The sequence below is a fragment of the Otolemur garnettii genome, unplaced genomic scaffold, assembly GCF_000181295.1.
Source record: "Otolemur garnettii isolate 467f Iridium unplaced genomic scaffold, OtoGar3 scaffold00135, whole genome shotgun sequence".
Lineage (NCBI taxonomy): Eukaryota > Metazoa > Chordata > Mammalia > Primates > Galagidae > Otolemur > Otolemur garnettii.
The window spans coordinates 4,565,128-4,582,808 of NW_003852530.1; the positions used below are offsets into that span (position 1 = coordinate 4,565,128).

The 17,681-nt window shown below is 57.4% G+C and overlaps 1 protein-coding gene across 1 annotated transcript; it reads right to left on the bottom strand.

The window, feature by feature from the left end:
* Window positions 1–651: 651 nt before the first annotated feature.
* Window positions 652–16,838, bottom strand: SLC7A10 (solute carrier family 7 member 10). Its single transcript, XM_003798434.1, has 11 exons — window positions 16,540–16,838; window positions 8,516–8,720; window positions 5,235–5,386; window positions 4,959–5,084; window positions 4,722–4,875; window positions 2,988–3,111; window positions 2,804–2,907; window positions 2,378–2,474; window positions 2,008–2,157; window positions 1,264–1,441; window positions 652–1,016 (listed from the first exon to the last, which is right to left on the bottom strand). Exons 1-11 carry the CDS (start codon window positions 16,820–16,822, stop codon window positions 886–888), a joined length of 1,704 nt encoding a protein of 567 aa, XP_003798482.1. The 5' UTR covers window positions 16,823–16,838; the 3' UTR covers window positions 652–885.
* Between the last annotated feature and the right edge of the window lie 843 nt (window positions 16,839–17,681).

Below are 17,681 nucleotides of genomic sequence, written 5' to 3' on the forward strand. Positions count from 1 at the left end.
AGAGCTGTGCAGGAGTTGCAATGAGGACCAAGCAGGGCTGAAGGGATGCTGGACCTTGTCCATGGTGGATGCTCTGTTCATGTTGAGCCCCAGCAAGGCCCTAGGGAGCTGGGGTGGGAGGTTTCTGTCCCCACTCTCATGCCTTTGGTGGTAGCTCGTCAGGCTGGCGCCCTCTGCCCTCTCCAGGACACTGTGGCAGGGCTGGGAATGTGTGCAGGGGTAGAGGTCCCAGGGTCTCTTGGAGGGCCGGAGGCCCCAGGGCATACTTCTCTATGCTTTCTCAGAGGACAGAGGCCAAGTCACCAACTGACGGTGGCCAGATCCATTCTATCCTGTTGCAGGCAGGGCCTCAGTTTCCCCACCTGTAAACTAGGCAAGACCGTGGGCTCTGAAGTCCTGACACTCTGTGGCAATTCATGGGAAGATAATCCCAGCGCGAACCTGTAGATTCTCCTGCATGGCTGAGCTTAGGGTAGCATCATGGGGCGTGGGGGAGTGGCAGACTGAGCTGTTTTCTTATTTTCAACATCCCTGTAGGGCAGGGCTGCTCTGGACCCATGGTAGAGAGTGCCTGAGTTAGATGGCATGGGCCTTAGATGCCCTCCCCCCCACCGAGGTCTGGCCCCTCCACAGACTCCCTGAGCACAAGTGACAACCAGCCCTGTTTATTCAGAGGCCTTTCAGGAAAAGCTAGCAGGGCAGCGCTAAGGCGGGAAACCCAGTCCACACCTTCAGGGCTTCCTCACAACAGGCCTCTAAGAGTCTAAGAGTCGTATCTTTTTTTTTTTTTTCCCAGAAAAAAAAAAAAACAACTTTTTTGCAAAAACACCTCCTCAATAAAACAACACGTAAACAGAAACAGCTGCTTCAGTCTCTATAAACGCCTCACTGTGTCTTCAAGGGCTTCTCTGTGGTGGGCAGTGGGGAGGACTGGCAGGGGCCGTTGTCCTCTTCCTCAGGGGAGTCCTGGGGGTAGACCACGAAACACAGCTCCTGGCCCCAGCGTGTCATGGACTCTGAGGACAGACAGATGGATCTTGGGGACCCAGCCCCTTGGGAGAGAGGCAACCCCACCTCCGGACACCTCCCCTAGGCAGAGGTCTTCAGGAAGTGGCTCCCTTTGTGGAGGCCTCCCCAGAATTAGGATACAGCCTGTGCGACCACATCAGCTGCTAGGAGACCCAGCTCTGGGAGGAGCCCCTAAGCCCCTAAGAAGTTCCCACCTCCAGGCTCCGGCCGCCTCAGGAGGGCTGCGCAGCTCACCTGTGAGTCTGTGCACACACTTTGGTTTGCTTCTCCAGAACACTCCCAGGAAGAAAACGGGTACTCCCGTGAGGATGATGATGACGCCGACCCCACAGACCATGGGCTCTGAGATGAAGCTGAAGACCAGCAAGAATGCCCAGAAGACCAAGTATGTGGTGGGGACGAGGAGGTTCACCTGGGAAAGAGGGAATGGGGACATCCCTGGTGCAGGACCCTCGGCTCTCCCACCCCCAGGCATCTGAGCAGTGCTTTTCCCTCTCCTGGGAGCTGGGGCCTAAAGGGGTCCCACTGGCAACAGCAGCCCTGTGTGCCGGAAGCCAATCCACAGGTTTGGAGATGTGTCATCAGAGGCTCAGCGCTCCCCACAGCACTTGTGTGCAGACTTGTGGCTTGCATTTGACTGGAGGTCGATTAGTTTGCGATGTTTGACATTTCAGGCATCTGAGCACTTCTCCACATAAGGATTTGTGTGCAAATAGAGAGGCTTTTCTTTTAGCTCAGGCTAGGGTCTGGTCTAAAGACCAGCAGCTTTCCGCCTGTTTTTTGTGTGGGTTTGTGGTGGCTTCCTGGGCCTTGTCACAGGCCCAAGTGTTAAAAGCACCCTTTTCTCTGGAGGTTGCCATGAGGACTAGATATATCAACACATATAACAGGACTTGGCAAAAATGGAATCACCGTTGCTGTCATAATTCCAGATACCTGGCGCCTGCCTTGGCCAGCCCATCCCCCTCTGGGCCTCACCTTGATGGGCCTGTGGAGGGCCGGCCGTCTCCAGCGCAGCACCAGCAGGCCCAGGACAGTGACGCCGTAGCAGAGGTAGTTGATGAAGGAGACGTAGTTGATGAGGGTGTACGTGTCGCCCACAAGCATGATGACCGCCGTGGCCCCACACTGGAAGAGGACCTGGGGCTGACAGCTGGCCTCCCACCTGCCTCCTGCTGTCCCCATAGGCTGCCCTGGGCCTGCCCACTCGGGCTAGGAGGATGAGTGAGCCCCAGCCCCTCCCCACGCCTGCCACAGCCGGGGGCTCCTTCCTGCCATTACCCAGAAAGTCTCCCGTTGCTGGAAGCCCTGGCTCCATACCCTGCCTGGCCTAGGTCCCCCAACTTACACAGACAAGGAGGGCAGGGATAGGGGTGCAGTGTCTGACGTGGATCATGGCCAGTAAGCTGGGAAGGTGCCCTTCTCGTGCCCCAGAGAAGCACAGCCTGGGGATGGGACAGAGACAGGTACCAGCCACATCCTGGACCTGATGTCCCTCTTGAGCTGTCACCTCCGGCCTCCTGGTCCAGGCCCCAAGCAGCACCACTGGGCGGTGCTTCCCCTCAGCTAGCCCACCTCCCTCTTGTTTTCTTTACCTCAGAGCTGGATCAGACACTTGTCACTGGTGGATTCACCACCCTAGCTTCAGGAGGCTCCTCTACCTGGCAGGGTTTCCCTTCCTTGGGCCCCCACTGCCCAACCTGGCACAGCTCACACATACCTGGCACCTACCTGCCTTTTTTCCCCACACCCACCCTCTCCCCACACCAGTCACCTGGATGAGGTGAATAGGTAGCCGTTGATCCCTCCAAATGTGGACAGAGCCACAGAGACGGGCATGACCCAAGAAAAGTAGCCCAGCAGCTTCTCCCCGAAGGTCTGGGTGGGCACAAGGACAGGTCATGAGTGAACCTGGAGCAGGGGCCAGGGGCTAGGGACCGAGCAGGGCCCCCACTTACCACAGCGACTGCATTAGAGGACAGCAGCTCCTGGGGGGACATGGCTGTGAAGTAGGCGATGTTGGTGAACGTGTACACGAAGGTCACCAGCGGGATAGAGATGAAAATGGCTCGAGGTAGGTTCCTGGGGGTGGCAGTGGAGTGTGTCAGCGTCAGCCCCTGGGGCATGCAGGTCTCAGGGGACCCAGCCACAGGAGCAGCTTTGGGTGTCCATTCTGCATCTGCTGGGGGCATTGGGACAGGGAAGGGAGCAGCTTGTTGTCCAGCATACCATACAGGGACCCTGCTGTCTGCCTCCTCCCTCACCCCTACCTGGTAGAAGGAAGGAAAGGCAAAGAAAGGGGGGAGGGTGGCACCATGGCTCAGTGACTAGGGTCCCAGCCCCTATACCGAGGGTGGTGGGTTTGAACCCGGCCCCAGCCAAACTGCAACAACAACAACAACAACAACAACAACAAAAAATAGCCGGGCAGTGTGGCAGTGCTGGTACTCCCAGCTACTCGGAAGCTGAGGCAAGAGAATCACCTAAGCCCAAGAGTTTGAGGTTGCTGTGAGCTATGATGCCACAGCACTCTACCGAGGGTGATAAAGTAAGACTCTGTCTCTAAAAAAAAAAAGAAGAGAGAAAGGGGGGAGTTGGGCCGGCATGGTGGCTCATGGCTGTAGTCCTGGCACTCTGGGAGGCTGAGGTGGGTGGATCGCTTGAACTCAGGAATTCAAGACCAGCCTGAGCAAGAGTAGACCCTGTCTCTACTAAAAATAGAAAAACTGAGACAAGAGGATCGCTTGAGCCCAAGAGTTTGAGGTTGCTGTGAGCTATGATAGCATGGCACTCTACCAAGGGCAACAAAGTGAGAGTGTGTCTCAAAAATAAATAAATAAATAAATAAAAATAAATAAATAAGCCTGTGGCTCAAAGGGGTAGGGCGCTGGCCCCATATGCCGAAGGTGGCGAGTTCAAACTCAGCCCTGGCCAAAAACTGCAAAACAACAACAACAAAACATAAAATAAAATTACAAAATTATAAAAAAAAAAGTTAAAAATAAATAAATAAATAAAAATAGAAAAAACAGCTGGGCATTGTGACAGGTGCCTGTAGTCCCAGCTATTCAGAAGGCTGAGGCAGGAGGATCGCTTGAGCCTAAGAGTTTGAGGTTGCTGTGGTTAGGCTGATGCCAAGGCTCTTTACCCAGGGTGACAGAGTGAGACTCTCTCTCCAAAAAACAAAACAAAAAAAACAAAACAGGTGGAAGGGGTGGGGTGGGGGGAAGTGTCGAATTGTATCCCAAGGGCACAGTCTAATGCCTGCACATAAAGACTAAATTGCCCACAGCCAGAATCAGCCTGGAAAATCCCCAAAGTGCCCTGAGAGCCAGTTGTAGCTGGGACTCCAGCCCTAGCCTACCCAGACGCAGCAGCTGACTGTGGGGCACTGTGACTGAGTGTCAGCCAACGTCTCTGGCTTCCTGTGTAAGGACCATATTGTGTGCATATGTATAATTTTTAGCCAGATGCAAATCTCTGGATCTATTCACAGCTGCACAGTGATGCTCAGCTGTTCTGGGGCCCAGTGAGGGACATGATGGTCCATGGCCACTAGAGCAGGGCCAGGCTGTGTCCAACTTTCTTTCCAGAGCCCTTTCTGGTGGCAGCGGGTGTGCTCAGCAGGATACCTGGTCTGAGGTAGGGGTGTAGTGGGTCTGGATGGAGAGGATCTGCCCCTTCCCACTCACTTTCGGGGGTCAACCAGCTCCTCGGTGACATAGTTGAGGAAGTTCCAGCCGCTGAAGGCAAAGGAGCCCTGGAGGAAGGCCAGGGCCAGGTGGCCCACGGAGGGCGTCCTCCAGAAGGCGAAGGCACTGCTGGGTCTCAGCTCTTCAAAGTGTCCTGGGGCCCGGGAATCGGGAGGTCAGCACCGTCTGCCCCCTGATTCCTGGGCCCCCAATGCCTCCACACACCCCCGGCCCTACCTTGGAAGATCTGGATGAAACCCACGCCAATGATGAGCGACAGGGCCAGCAGCTTCCCGCCTGTGAAGATGTCTTGAATGCGTGTGGCCCAGCGCACACTGGAGCTGTTCACCCAGGTCAGGAGCACTGGGGAGGGAGGCGAGGGTGAGGGTGGGCCACCACCAAGTCCAGCCTGGGCAGCGGCGGGGAAAGGGGACACCAGAGCCCGAGGCTGCGTCCTCCCACCTGGGACGGCTCCGGGACAGATGCCCGGCCTGGCGCCCAAGGGACACTCACTCAGGCAAGCCATGGACAACACTCGAGAGGCGGCGGCAGGGGGAATGCAGTTGGGGAACACAGGCTGCAGCACGTAGTTGGAGAAGGTCATGGAGATGACGGCCAGGCTGGTGGGGTACATGATGAGGACGGCGCTCCAGAGCAGCAGGAAGCTGGAAGGAGCAAGGGCTGGCGTGGTACAGGCATCCCCGGGCTCCTCCAGGCCTGCCTGGCCCAGGGGTCTGGGGCAGGGCTGTCCCGGGCTCAGCACCTAAGGGCCAGCAAGCTGCCAGAGGCCGGCTCTGGTCCAGTGAGGCAGGGCTGACTTAGCTGGGGTCTCCCTGCTATATGTCTGGACTATTTTAACAGAGAAAGTGTTGAATATACATGGACAGAGCGACAGAGCTGCCCTTGGGCAGGGATTGGGAAGGATGTGGGAACCAACCTTTTTTTTTTTTTTTTTTAAGATAGAATCTCACTCTGTCACCCTGGGTAGTGTGCTGTGGCATCACAGCTCACAGCCACCTCAGGCTCTTAGGGTCAAGTGATCCTCCTGCCTCACCCTCCCAAGCACCTGACATTACAGGCACCAGCCACAACACCTGGCTAATTTTTCTATTTTTAGTAGAAACATGGTCTTGCTCTTGCTCAGGTTAGTCTTGAACTCCTGTGCTGAAGCAATCCACTTGTCCTGACTCCCAGAGTGCTAGGATTATAGATGTGAGCCATTGTGACCGGCTCAAACATCTTTCTAATGACCATCTAGCCCTTGCCACAGGCTGTTTCCCAAGTCAAGGTGGGTTGTCCCTGGACTTCTGGTCATGGCGTCAGCCCTGGCTCTCAGCAGCATCTGAGTTGCATGTAGCACTTGGCTGCACCTAGGCTTCAGAAGCCCATAAGACAGCGGCTCTCAACCTTCCTAATGCTGCAACCCTTTAATACAGTTTGTTGCGAAAATAATTTTATGGTTGGGGTCACCACAACATGAGGAACTGTATTAAAGGGTCGTGGCATTAGGAAGGTTGAGAACCACTGCCATAAGGGAAGAGGAAACAGGATTTTGCTCCAAACGGAAGATGAGATGGAAATGCTGTTTCAATAGTAAACACTGATTCTCAGAGAAGGAAAACAGTAGCTGAGTTCTGGACAACAGGCATGCTCCTTCAGCAGCACTGCACCTGCACGGGACGTCACCTCACAGCCACCTGTAGTGGCTGGGCTGGGGAAGAGACTGAGCTCCTTCAACCTGAATCTCGCCTCTGTAGGGTGCATATGTGGTGGCAGTAGGCGGGGGTCTACCAGCAGCCAGGGGAGAGTCTGCCTTTAGGGGAGGTTCTCACCCCTGGCCAGCCCTCCAGGGTGGAGACTGCCTCATCAGGGACATGAGCCACCTCTGGGCCTCCAGATGATGGAGGGGTTTCTCTTGGCCCTGCCTTGCTGTCACCAGGCATCCTACCTTTAGCTTTGCACCGCTCTGCTGCCCTGTGGGGGTGCCCTCTGCCCACTCCCCCATGCTGGGTGCCCATAAGTGGGACCCAGGGCCCTCTGCTCCTCTCTGTGTCCTCTCCAGACCCACAGCACGATTCTTCTGCTCAGGGACATGTCAACTCCCCCAAGAAGAGAGCACCTATGGACACACCCACAGGCCTGCATGTGCCTTGGCAGGGCCCCTGGCCCATGTCCCTCAGAACCAACTTCATCACTTCAGTCTGGAGATTTCCTCTGAGCTCCAGACCATCTTCAGAGCCTCTCAATGGGGCAGTGAGTGATGCCTCCCGGGCCCTCATGCTGCTCAGCTACCACATGCTCCCAAGTAAGTTCCTATAGGATTTTAGGATCTGCCTGTACTTTTGAGGTTTTTGGCACAACTCAGCTGGATGAATATAATAGCTTCTAGCCTGGCTCAGTGCCTGTAGCTCAGTGGTTACAGTGCCAGCCACATGCACCGAGGCTGGTGGGTTCAAACCCAGCCTGGGCCAGCTAAACAGCAATGACAACTGCAACAACACCAAAAAAATAGATGGGCATTGTGGTGGGCACCTATAGTCTCAGCTACTTGGGAGGCTGAGCAAGAGAATCGCTTAAGCCCAAGAGTTTGAAGTTGCTGTGAGCTGTGACGCCATAGCAATCTACCGAGGGTGATACAGTAAGACTCTGTCTCAAAAAAACCAAAAACCAAAAAACCCCCAATAGCTTCAAGCTCCCCCCCAATCCCCTCCTTGCCCAGCGTCTGACCTTGCCTCTAGCCCCAGCAGAAATGCTTTACTCACCCAGGCCACTGTGCCCTCTGCCCATGTTCCTCCCCTGTCAGGAGTACCCTCCTCACTGGCAGGCTGGCCTGGCTGAGCAAAATCCTCCCTTTCTCCCAGCCTGGGTGCAAACCTGGTTTTCCCTGGAGCCTTGTGTAGGGGCAGGTACCCTTCTCACTCCTGTGTGGCTGGTCTGCGCACACCCGCAAAGCAAGCAAGGCTCTTCCAGGTCTTAACCACATTTGGGGGCTGGAGCAACTGCTCTGTGAGCAACTCCAGGACAGTAACAGATTTTTGTATTTTGTATTTTTTTTGAGAGTCTGTCCCCTGTGCTAGAGTGTTGTGGCATCAGGCCAGCTCGTCACAGCAACCTGAAACTCTTGGGCTTGGACAATCCTCCTGCCTCAGCCTCCAGAGTAGCTGAGACGACAGGCGCCCACCACTAAACCTGGCTAGTTTTTCTATTTTTAGTAGAGACGGTGTCTCACTCTTGCTCAGGCCGGTTGCGAACTCCTGAGCTCAAGAGATCCTCCCCTTAGCCTCCCAGAGTCCTGGGATTCCAGGCGTGAGCAACCACTTTCCTGGCCCAGGGCCAAATCTTTTTGTTGCTGCCTACCAGCCTCAGCTCACCTTAGGCACATAGCAGATGTTCACCGGGGAACAAAGGAACATGGGGGGAGCTGTTTAAAGGGGACCCCTTGCAGGGCGTGTGATGAAAATGTCCTGCTTCCCTCTCCACTCTGTATGCAATACTGTGTGTGGGTCCTGGCACTGTTGTGGGGTTCAGATAGTAAGAGCCCCCTTTCTCATAAACAGTGGGTGGAAAGTGGGGCTCAGAGGGAGCTCGATTTCAAAGGAGACTCGGAGAGGTCAAGGGGCAGGCTAGAGTGCCCAGGAGACATCAGCAGGGTGGGGTGAGCCTTGGAAAGCTATCCAACACCCCCACTCCTCCTCTCCACCCACCCCATGACCTGTGATGTGGGGAGCAAAAGAACCTCAGGCTCCACATTCCGGAGAAGCTGGCCCCCTGCCCCGCCAGTGCCCCACACTCACCCAGCCAGGCCCCCGAAGATCTCTGTGACGTAGGCATAGTCCCCACCGGACTTGGGGATGGCAACTCCCAGCTCTGCATAGCAGAGGGAGCCCAGAGCAGTCACGCCCCCACCAAGAACCCAGACGAAGAGGGCCAGGCCCACGGAGCCTGAGTGCTCCAAGACACCCTTGGGTGAGATGAAGATGCCCGAGCCGATGATGTTCCCTGTGGGAGGAGAGATGGGCAGCATCAGGCCTGAGGTCCCCTTCATTGGGTCCGCCTCTGTAGAGAGCCAGATGGTGCAGTGAGGAAGGAGCACGGGGTGAGCGGATGCCCCACAGCCGGCAGGTGCCTTGGAGCTTGTCATATCCCCCTCCTCAGTCCCTGGTGTGGAAGATGCCACCTCATCCAGCCAGCCAGGCTCCTCCAAACAGGCAGGTTCTCTCTGACTTCCTGGGCTCTCCATCCACCCCCTTCAGTAGGTGTCAGCAAAAAGGTGGCTCAGCCAGCTGAGTGATGGCAGAGGGTGGTCCACGCTCAGGCCCTCACCTCCAGCCACCTGTCCTCCCTCCAACCTGCAGTCCAGAGCTATGCTCTAAAGCAAGACCTCGACCACTCTCCCACCATTTTCTACCGGCCGAGGTCAGGCAGTGGTTCAGGGAGTAGCACCTCTTCCATGAAGCCCTCCCTGACTGCACTGGGTTTGAACCCATCCTCCCACTTTGCAGCCCTGCTCTGCACTTCACTTCATCCTCTACGGTCCCTTTCCCTGTCAGAGAACACCTCCCTTCCCCCCCCACCCCCCGTTTTCTGAGCTCCTCCCTGATCTAGAACCCAGGACATGGATGCAGACTGAGGACTCTGTGTCCTGGTGCTGGTAAAATGTTTCAGGTCCTGAGCAAGGGCCAGGGGGTGAGCAGAGGAAATGGTGCACTTTGGGGGCTGCAGCCGGATAGTAGCACCCAGGCAGCGACGGTGTAGGCAATGGCAGGTGGCAGAGACTCTTGGCTCAATCTGGGGTCTGGACACAGTCTGCTGTCCTACCTGGGGACAGCCCCGGACTGTACACAGTCCTCCTGGTCTAGTCCCAGGAACACAGGGGGAAATCTGCTTGTGTCTCCCGAGGCCTGAGCCTCCTTCCTGCTCACCTCTCCCACCCCATTTGTAAAATGGGGTTCTGGCGAGGGCTCAGTGAGATACGTGTGAGAAGCAAAGCACTTTGCGTCTTCCTTGTGTGATTGTGTGCGCGGTCTGCAGCCCCCTCTGGGGACATGCCCCCCTGTGCTTTGTGATGCTATGGGAAAGCCTCAGAGGGTCAAACCATGGTCTGCAGAGCAGGCTCCCAGGAACAGCAATACTCCAAGTATCCGTCTAGCCCTGAGCTCCCCAGCAGTCAGGGCAAAGTGGGGCAGTGTCCCAGGTTGCACGGGTCTCCACATCCGTGCACGTGGAGCAGTACCCTTATGAGAGGTGTGCACTCGGCCTGCCCAAGAGGAGATAATCCCAGAACCACATGAACAGCAGAGGCCACTCTGGTGGGACGTGGGGCTTGGCCTCCTGATAACGATCGCCTCCCCCTGCCAGGGCCCTGGGAGGGCGGGCACGTGCGGACAGAGCAGAGCCTGCCCACTCCACCTGCTGCCCGCAGGAGGGGGTGGGTGAGGACACAGCTGTGGCCTCCAATCTGCATTCACTCCCTGTGCACGGTGCCACCCACCCCCGGCCGACACAGATTTCCAGTCCGGACACTATGACACCTCACTTGGCTTTCTGGTCACATCCTGGGAGCCCTAAATACATCCAGATAAGGACAAAATAATTCCTGTGTCCCAACCCCCAGAGGTAAGCTGTGCCCTCAGCCTGCTTCCACAGGGGAGGAGTGCCTCCCCCATCTCCCACGAGGGGCTGGGGACCTGGGTGGGCTGTGGAGTTTCTAAAGGGCCTTTGAGTCCACCCCATCCGGCAGCAGCGCCTCTGTTCTCAGGACCTGGCCGAGCAGGATTTGCCAAAAGCCAGGGACGTTGGAAGCCAGCGGGGGCTGGGTGGCCTTGGACAGAGCTGAGTATGTGCAAGCCGGTGGCATCCCAGCCCAAGCCACCCACCCTACGCAGACCCCCGCCACTCTGCACAGTTCAGCCTGGAGGGGCCTCCTAGCCCTTAGGAAGGCCATGCCTGGCACAGGACTGAGATCGGAAAGGGACATGCAGCCCTGTACCCAGGGGCTGAAGACTCAGATGCTAGGCTCAGTGGAGTGGGGGACTGCTGTTGTTTTGAACATGTGGCCTCATGCTACATTTCAGAACTACTCCCCATGTGGCTGAAAGAACATGTGCTAGCCAGTGTCTCTGAGGTCTTCGGGGCCCTCTCCCTCTGGGCCTGGACAACCTCTAGCATCTGTCCCAGGATTATGTTGAAGGTGGCAAAAAATCCCATCACGGTCCACTGGCTGCTCCTGGCACCATGTGGGTGGGCAAAGAGCACCAGGGTAGAGGACTTGGGTGAGTGGCAGAGGATGAGGAGGAGGAGGAAGGATCCTGTGGTCAGGGATGGAGGCCCTGGGACTTGAATGATTATAGGAGGCATGCAGGGAGGACCATGCAGCTGGAAAGGGGGCTGTGGTGGTGGTGGGCTCAGGCCTCCCTTGTCAGACCCCACATTTGGACCCAACAGATCTGCCTGACGCAGGGGAACAGCAGTGGGTAAGCCAGCGCTTGGGGAGTCCTGGTCTGGAGGGGCAGGAACTCAGGACCGGACAGGATAAGGGGAATGATGATGGGCTGGGATATACTGCTGGAGTCCCTGGTTGGGTGTCTGGTGGCCGACCAGAGAGATGTGGGTTCTGAGCCATCTACGTTCCTGTCCACCCAATGGGATGACTACTCTGGCTCCCTGCAGGTTCTCGGTGGGGCAGAGGTCCAGGAGGGCAGGTGGAGATGTGATTGCCGCCCCAGCCACTCCCTCAGTCTCCTTCTCCCCCCACCCCCACTTCCATGAGCCTTTGCTGGTTGGTTTTTTTATCACCTTAAGATGTTTGGCCTGATGGGGCTTACACGGTTCCTCAGAGGAATGAAGAAAGGGCCATTGTTCCCTGCGGCTGTCGTTGTGTGCACTGGCCTATTTCTGGGAGGCAGCGGCAGGCCATGGAGGCTGTAGGGTGGCCTGTGTAGGTCATCAGAAAAATGTGTCACCTGCCCACGGTGTGTGTGTATGTGGCAGGGGGGCACGTGCAGTCTGATTTGGGGAGGGGGCAGGGAGAGCCTGCCGGACCAGGGTGCTGGCACTACCCTTACCCCTAAAAACACTCAGGAGTCAGTTGTGTGATTACAGGTCAGTGTTACCCTTCTGAACCTCAGTTTCCCCATCTGCCAGGTGTGGCCGCTGGGCTAGGGGGCAGCAGAGGGCTGGTCCTGCAAGTCTCTGGCGAGGAGGATACTCCCTGCACATCAGCACTGGGCCAGGGGGAATTGCGCAGTGCCCATCTTCTCCCCAGTCCCCCACTGTGGTGGGTCCCTCCCCAGCTCAGTGGCCTCCCTGAGGCAATACCAGCTCTCCCAGACCACCCTCCTCAGCCTCTATAACCTGGACCCTGCCCTACACCCATGGTACCTGGAGTGAGGCTGGGAAGGGATTCTTTCATCTGATGCAGAGGTGTGGAGGGAGGGCCGCTGCCCCTGACCCCATCTGCACATCAGAGGCTGGGGAAGCATTATGGATCTCACTATTGTCAGCCACATTGGAGATTCTCCAGACCATCTAATTTTTCCTCCAGACACCTGAGCCACATGGGACCACAATACCCTGGGGTGGTCAGCTGGAGCCGATCACGTGTGTCAGGTACCTCTCTGAGACAAGAGCTGTGCCCACCGGAGTCTTGGCAGGACTCCAAGGAGGTAAGTGGGGACCCCCAAGACATGCCTAGCAGGTTCCCACCTCTGGCCATGCATGTGGCTACTTATCTGGTCTAACCTGCTTTCCTTGAGAGAAGGGACTGCTGAAGTGTGTGGCGCCCTCTCTGGCTCGCTAAGCCTGGCCTGGGCCAGTCCCGTCTCCAGGCTGAGTCTTGTCATGGTCACCGGTGAGCCCCATGTTGTGGAATCCGAAGCCCTGGGCCACACCTCACTTGTCTCATCTACAGCCTGTGGTCAGTTGATCACCCCCTCTGACCTCTCTGGCTGCTTCTTGGAATCCTGTGCTGGTCCCTTTATCTCGCCTGATTCCAGATGCTGGGGGCTCGGGGCTCTGTCCACTCTTGGGGCCTCTTTTTTCTTTCTACACTCAGTCCCAGCAATTCCCAGATTCATCCCTCCAGCACCGGATGTGTAGAGCGCAACTCCTGCTCCCAACTGTCACTTCCCTGCCCCTGAATCCACTCCTCTCAATGCTCCCTGATTGATAAATGGCAAACTATCCACACCACCGTTGGGCCGCCACCTTCTGTCACCTTGACACACCCACATCCAGCTCTTCACAAAGCCTTCGGCCCCACCGTCCAGATACATCCAGAATGGTGCCTCCTCTCTGCCCTCCATTGCTGCCATCCAGCCTTACGCTGCTGTGATCTCGCACCCAGAAGACCCCTGCAGCCTCTTGACCTCCTCTCTGCTCCTGCCCCCTCTTCCCCATAGCAAGTTTGTTAAGTCCCATTCTGTCCCTGCTTGCTGAAACCCTCCCTGGGTTCTCATTTCCCAAAGAGAAAAGAGCATAGTCCCTATGTAGCTTGTAAAGCGCTTACAAGCTGAGCCCTACCCTCTCTCTGATTCATCTCTGAGCCGAAACCCCCCTCCCCAGCTCTCATTGTCCTCCTCCTTAGCACTCATCATGACCCCGTGGGCCATGCATGTGGCTTATTTATCCTGGTGGCTGTCTAACTCCCATGAGGAATGTCAGCTCCAGGAGAGGGATTTTGGCTGACCTGTCCCCTTTTGTACCCCTGGGGCTATTCAGTATACAATTATTGAATAGATGAGTGTGTCTGGGGCTGGCACACCTCCATCCTGTTGCTGGGGCGGCCCTGGCCACCCCAAGGACCTCTGACCTTGGTCAGGTTGCACTTTCAGGTTCTCTGCCTCCTGGTCTGTAAATGGGGCTGGGGTGAGGCACAAGTGCCTGCATAGCCTTATGTTTGCTCTGGGTCCCCGTGAAGAGGGGCTGGTGTTCTGGAGGGGTCTATCCTCTCTGAGAAGTCCGCCTACTCCCAGCCACAGGGATCAGAGAGGGTCCTGGCTGAGGCTGCATGAGCAGCGATTGGTTCTCGAGATGAAGGTCATGGAGTAGACCCTGAACCCTGAGCACACACTTGCCCACAAACATCTGCACCAGCCGGGCACTGGCCACAGAGAGAGGAGAGGAGAGGAAGGGGCTGGCCGGCAGACCCAGGGTGACTCCACTCCGGTGAACTGGGTGCGTCCCTCCCTTGGTCAGGCAAAGGAGCTGGCTGACAGCCTCCACTGGGGGAGACTTGCCTGTCTGTCTGCTTGTGGGTCCATCCGTAATGGAGTGGGGAGCTCAGTAAACCCTGGTTGCATGTGTTCCCGGCTCCATCCCCAACCTTCCCCATCAGCAGCTCAGCTCAGACCCCAAGGTGCCCAGCATCAGAGCAGTGTGCAGACTTAAGTCCAAATCTGATACTAAATCCTGAGTGAATCTGCCACTTGTAGCAGTGTCAACCTCAGTTCCTGCATCTGTAAAATGGGTATAAAAATTCCTACCTTGCAAGACAGGCACAAGAATCAAATGAGATAAAGGAAGAATATGGTTTTATAATGTAATAGATGTTTCTGGAACAAATATTAGATGTGGTGGTGTTGTCCTGCAAATCCCCTGCCCCAGCAGGCTTCATGTCCCCCAGTCTGGCCAATTCCCCTCCACTTGTGCTTGCAAATACTGCCCTAAACATTAGGTGATAGAGCAGGATTTAAGTTCTTGAGGTTTTTTTTTTTTGGCCGGGGCTGGGTTTGAACCCGTCACCTCTGATATATGGGATGGGGCTGGTGCTCCACTCCATTGAGCCACAAGCGCCACCCCAGTTCTTGAGTTTTTTTATAGCAGAAACATGACACTTTGCAGACAGTTTTGACTTTGAGCCAGCTACACAATTTAGTACTCATGCAGGAAGGTAGGGTGGAGGGGGAGGTGGGCCCTCCAGGGGGTAGTGGCTGGAGAGGGGCAGTGTCCTCAAGGCATCAGGTAGGGAGGGCAGTGCAGATCCTGGCTCTGTCCACACCTGCCCCAGAGCTCACCTCCTGTCATCTACCTGAGGCTGAGCGCCCCTGGTTTGTTCCTGCCCAGTCCAGCCTCCTGGCTGCTATGATCCTCCAAAGCTCCCAAGCCAGCCTCCTAGGACCACCATTGAGTGCCCTGGGCTGTGGGTCAGGTCCCTGGGGTTCTGTAACTGAATCCAGCACCCTTGGTAGGCCCTTTACCCTAGCTCTGTCTTCACGTCTGGAAGCCAAGGGACGTGGTTTGGCTGACCTGGCAGAACAAGAATGGGCTGGGGGGTGGGTGGGGGGAGGGCTATCAGGGCAGACACAGTCTGCATGGGGACATTCTTGCGGGTCTGTCCTAGAGAAAGAGCATGATGGTGGAGCTGGCCACCTCCACTCTTGCCACAACCAAGGCCCTCTTTCTCCAGATAGAGGTGCCAGGCAGCCTCTGCTTGACCTGCGGAAGATGGGGTATATGGATGGGGCACAGTAGGAATACGGCTCAGAGTGTTGGGATCAGTTGAGGCAGCCTGGGAAGAGCTGTGTCTCTTGAAGACCTGCCTGGCACTGTAGCTGCCTCCAGACACGTTCAGTCTCTGCACCCCATGGCCCACCCAGGATGTGTGGGCTTCCCCTTCCTGGGGCTCCTGGAAAGGGTCCAGAGGACCAGTCTTTCCTTCCAGCAGATGGTCAGGCAGGGGACCCCTAGGCCAGGAAGCTCCCAGGGCTAGACCAGGACCAGCTTCTGGGAGACCCCTTCCTAAGGGTGAGGGGGAGGCAGTGGGGCTATCTGCCCAGGGCTTGTGTTCAGGGGCAACTCTTGATGGGATGTGCTCCTACCATGGGGGTGGAAGAGGAGGCAAGGGCCTGGGTCTGCCCTGCCAAGCCTCGGAACTTTCTCCATCTCTTAGGGTCTGGGAGTGAGAGGGCAGTGATGCCCAAGCAACCCCACCCCCAACCTCGGCAGGTAGTAGGAAGAGAACAGTCAAGGCCCCAGTTACTCGTGCCCCCAGCCCGTGTTTCCACAGTACAGGTGCCCCCCAGGAGGGGCTCAGAGGTACCTCTGGTATGGAGAAAGGCCCATGTCTGCACTATCCCAGTTCCTGAGAAAGCAGGATTTATGACTTGGGACGGAGGGAAGAATGATCCCACTACCATTTCTGCCCATCCAGAAGCCCCTGTGTGTGGGCAGGATGCACAGCCTGCTCTTAGGTGGTGAAGCTGGAGCCAGAAGCCCAGACCATGCCGTACCTGCTGGGATCCTGTGGCGCTGCCTCCCCCACCGTCACTGGCTTCTTGGCCCCCTCTGGCTGGGTCCTGCTGCCAAACTCTGGTAATTCCATGCTCTGAACACATTTGCCCTCTGTACTGACTTCTGCCTGTCCAGTATACCCACACACTCTCCTGCTTTCCAAGAATAGATCCCCCACACTGCATGGCCCAGACCCTGCATACACAGGGTCGCCTACTAACCGCCAGCCCAGTACTTGGGGTTTCCACCGGTTCAGCCTGGACTTTGGAGGCTCTGGCACTCCAGGCAGGACTGTGTCATCATCTCCATTCCACAAGTGAGGAAACGCAGGCTAACAGCCTCGCCAAAGCTCCCCAGCAAAAGTCAGGGGGTGCAGAAACTCCCCAGGCGTGTAGTGAGGTGGGAAGGAGAAGCTCTGAGCCACCGTGCCAGCCGAGCCTGGGCACAGAAGGTGCTTAGGCTGTCCGCTCGCGCGTGGTCCCCCTGTCGCAGCCCGTTGGAGAAGCGGTGTCCCTGGGTCGCAGCAGCAGCGCGCACCCTCAGCCTTCGCCCCCACAGCCCAGGCACCGCCCGCCCGGGCCCCGCTCACCGATGATGATGGTGCAGGCGCTCACCAGCCCGATCTCCTTCTTGAGCACTACCCGCTCCGAGACGCCGGGGCCCGGGCCAGGACCCGGGGAGGGCAAGGGCGCAGGGCCGGGGTTCCCGCGTCCGCTCTGCTGCTGCGTGTGGCCGGCCATGTCGCTGTCCCGCCGTGTCTCGGCTGCCTGCGCTGTCCCGTCTGTCCGGCCCGCCGCCAGTCCGTCCGGCCGCCCGTCTGTCGGTGCGCCCGCAGCCCTCGCAGCCAGGACAGCGCCCACCAGCGGGCGCATGCGCTGGCGCGGGTCCCGGTACCGGAGCCCCCGGGCGGCGGGGACCAGGGAGCGGCGGAAGGAGGGCCGGCCAGCGGCCCCCACCCCCACTCCCTTAAAGGGAACTGCCCCCAACCCCCCCCACCCCCAGTCTTGGCCTGGGAAGGAGGGACAGGACTTGGGCCAGAGCTAGAAAGAACTTTTAGTGGAACGAAGGATGGGTCCCTCCTTTTGCCGGAGTTACAACCATTTGGGGGGTGGGTGGGGGCAGGGCGGAACTCAAAGACAAGACTGTCCCTGCCCTCAGGGAGGCTAAAGAAGCTGTGGACAGTAACAGTTATATTTGGGAATCCACTGTGTGCACCCCCTTCAGTGCTCCTTAAATCCTGGCACTGCCCACGACCAGGGCGGGGAGAGGGGACAGGGCTGGCAGGTTCTGCCCATTCTACAGGTGGAAGTTGAGGCCCACAGAGAAGTATTGATCAGAGAGCAAGTGGCAGGGCCTCCATGATCTCCAGGGAAGGCGAGAGGGCGGGACATGTAGACAGCTGGCTCTAGGAGGGGTGTGGGCTACGTCCCCAGGATACCCTATGCACCCATGGTCAAAGGCCTGAGGAGTCAGGGGTTTGGGTTGGGATGAAGAGCCAAAGTTTCCAACCCGCATCCACAGGGGACTCAAGGCCGGTGGTGGCCCTGGACGGGGCCCACCCACTCCACCAGGCTCTGGGCTGCGTCTGGCCTTTGGCCGGACCGCAGACTCCCGGTCCCAGGTCAGAGTCAGGGCTCTGCGCACACCCGCGCACTGCAGCCGGCTCAAGGAGACCAGGCCGCCTGAGATGCCCGGAAGACAAGGAGCAGGCAGCTGTGGTCTCAGGAGAGA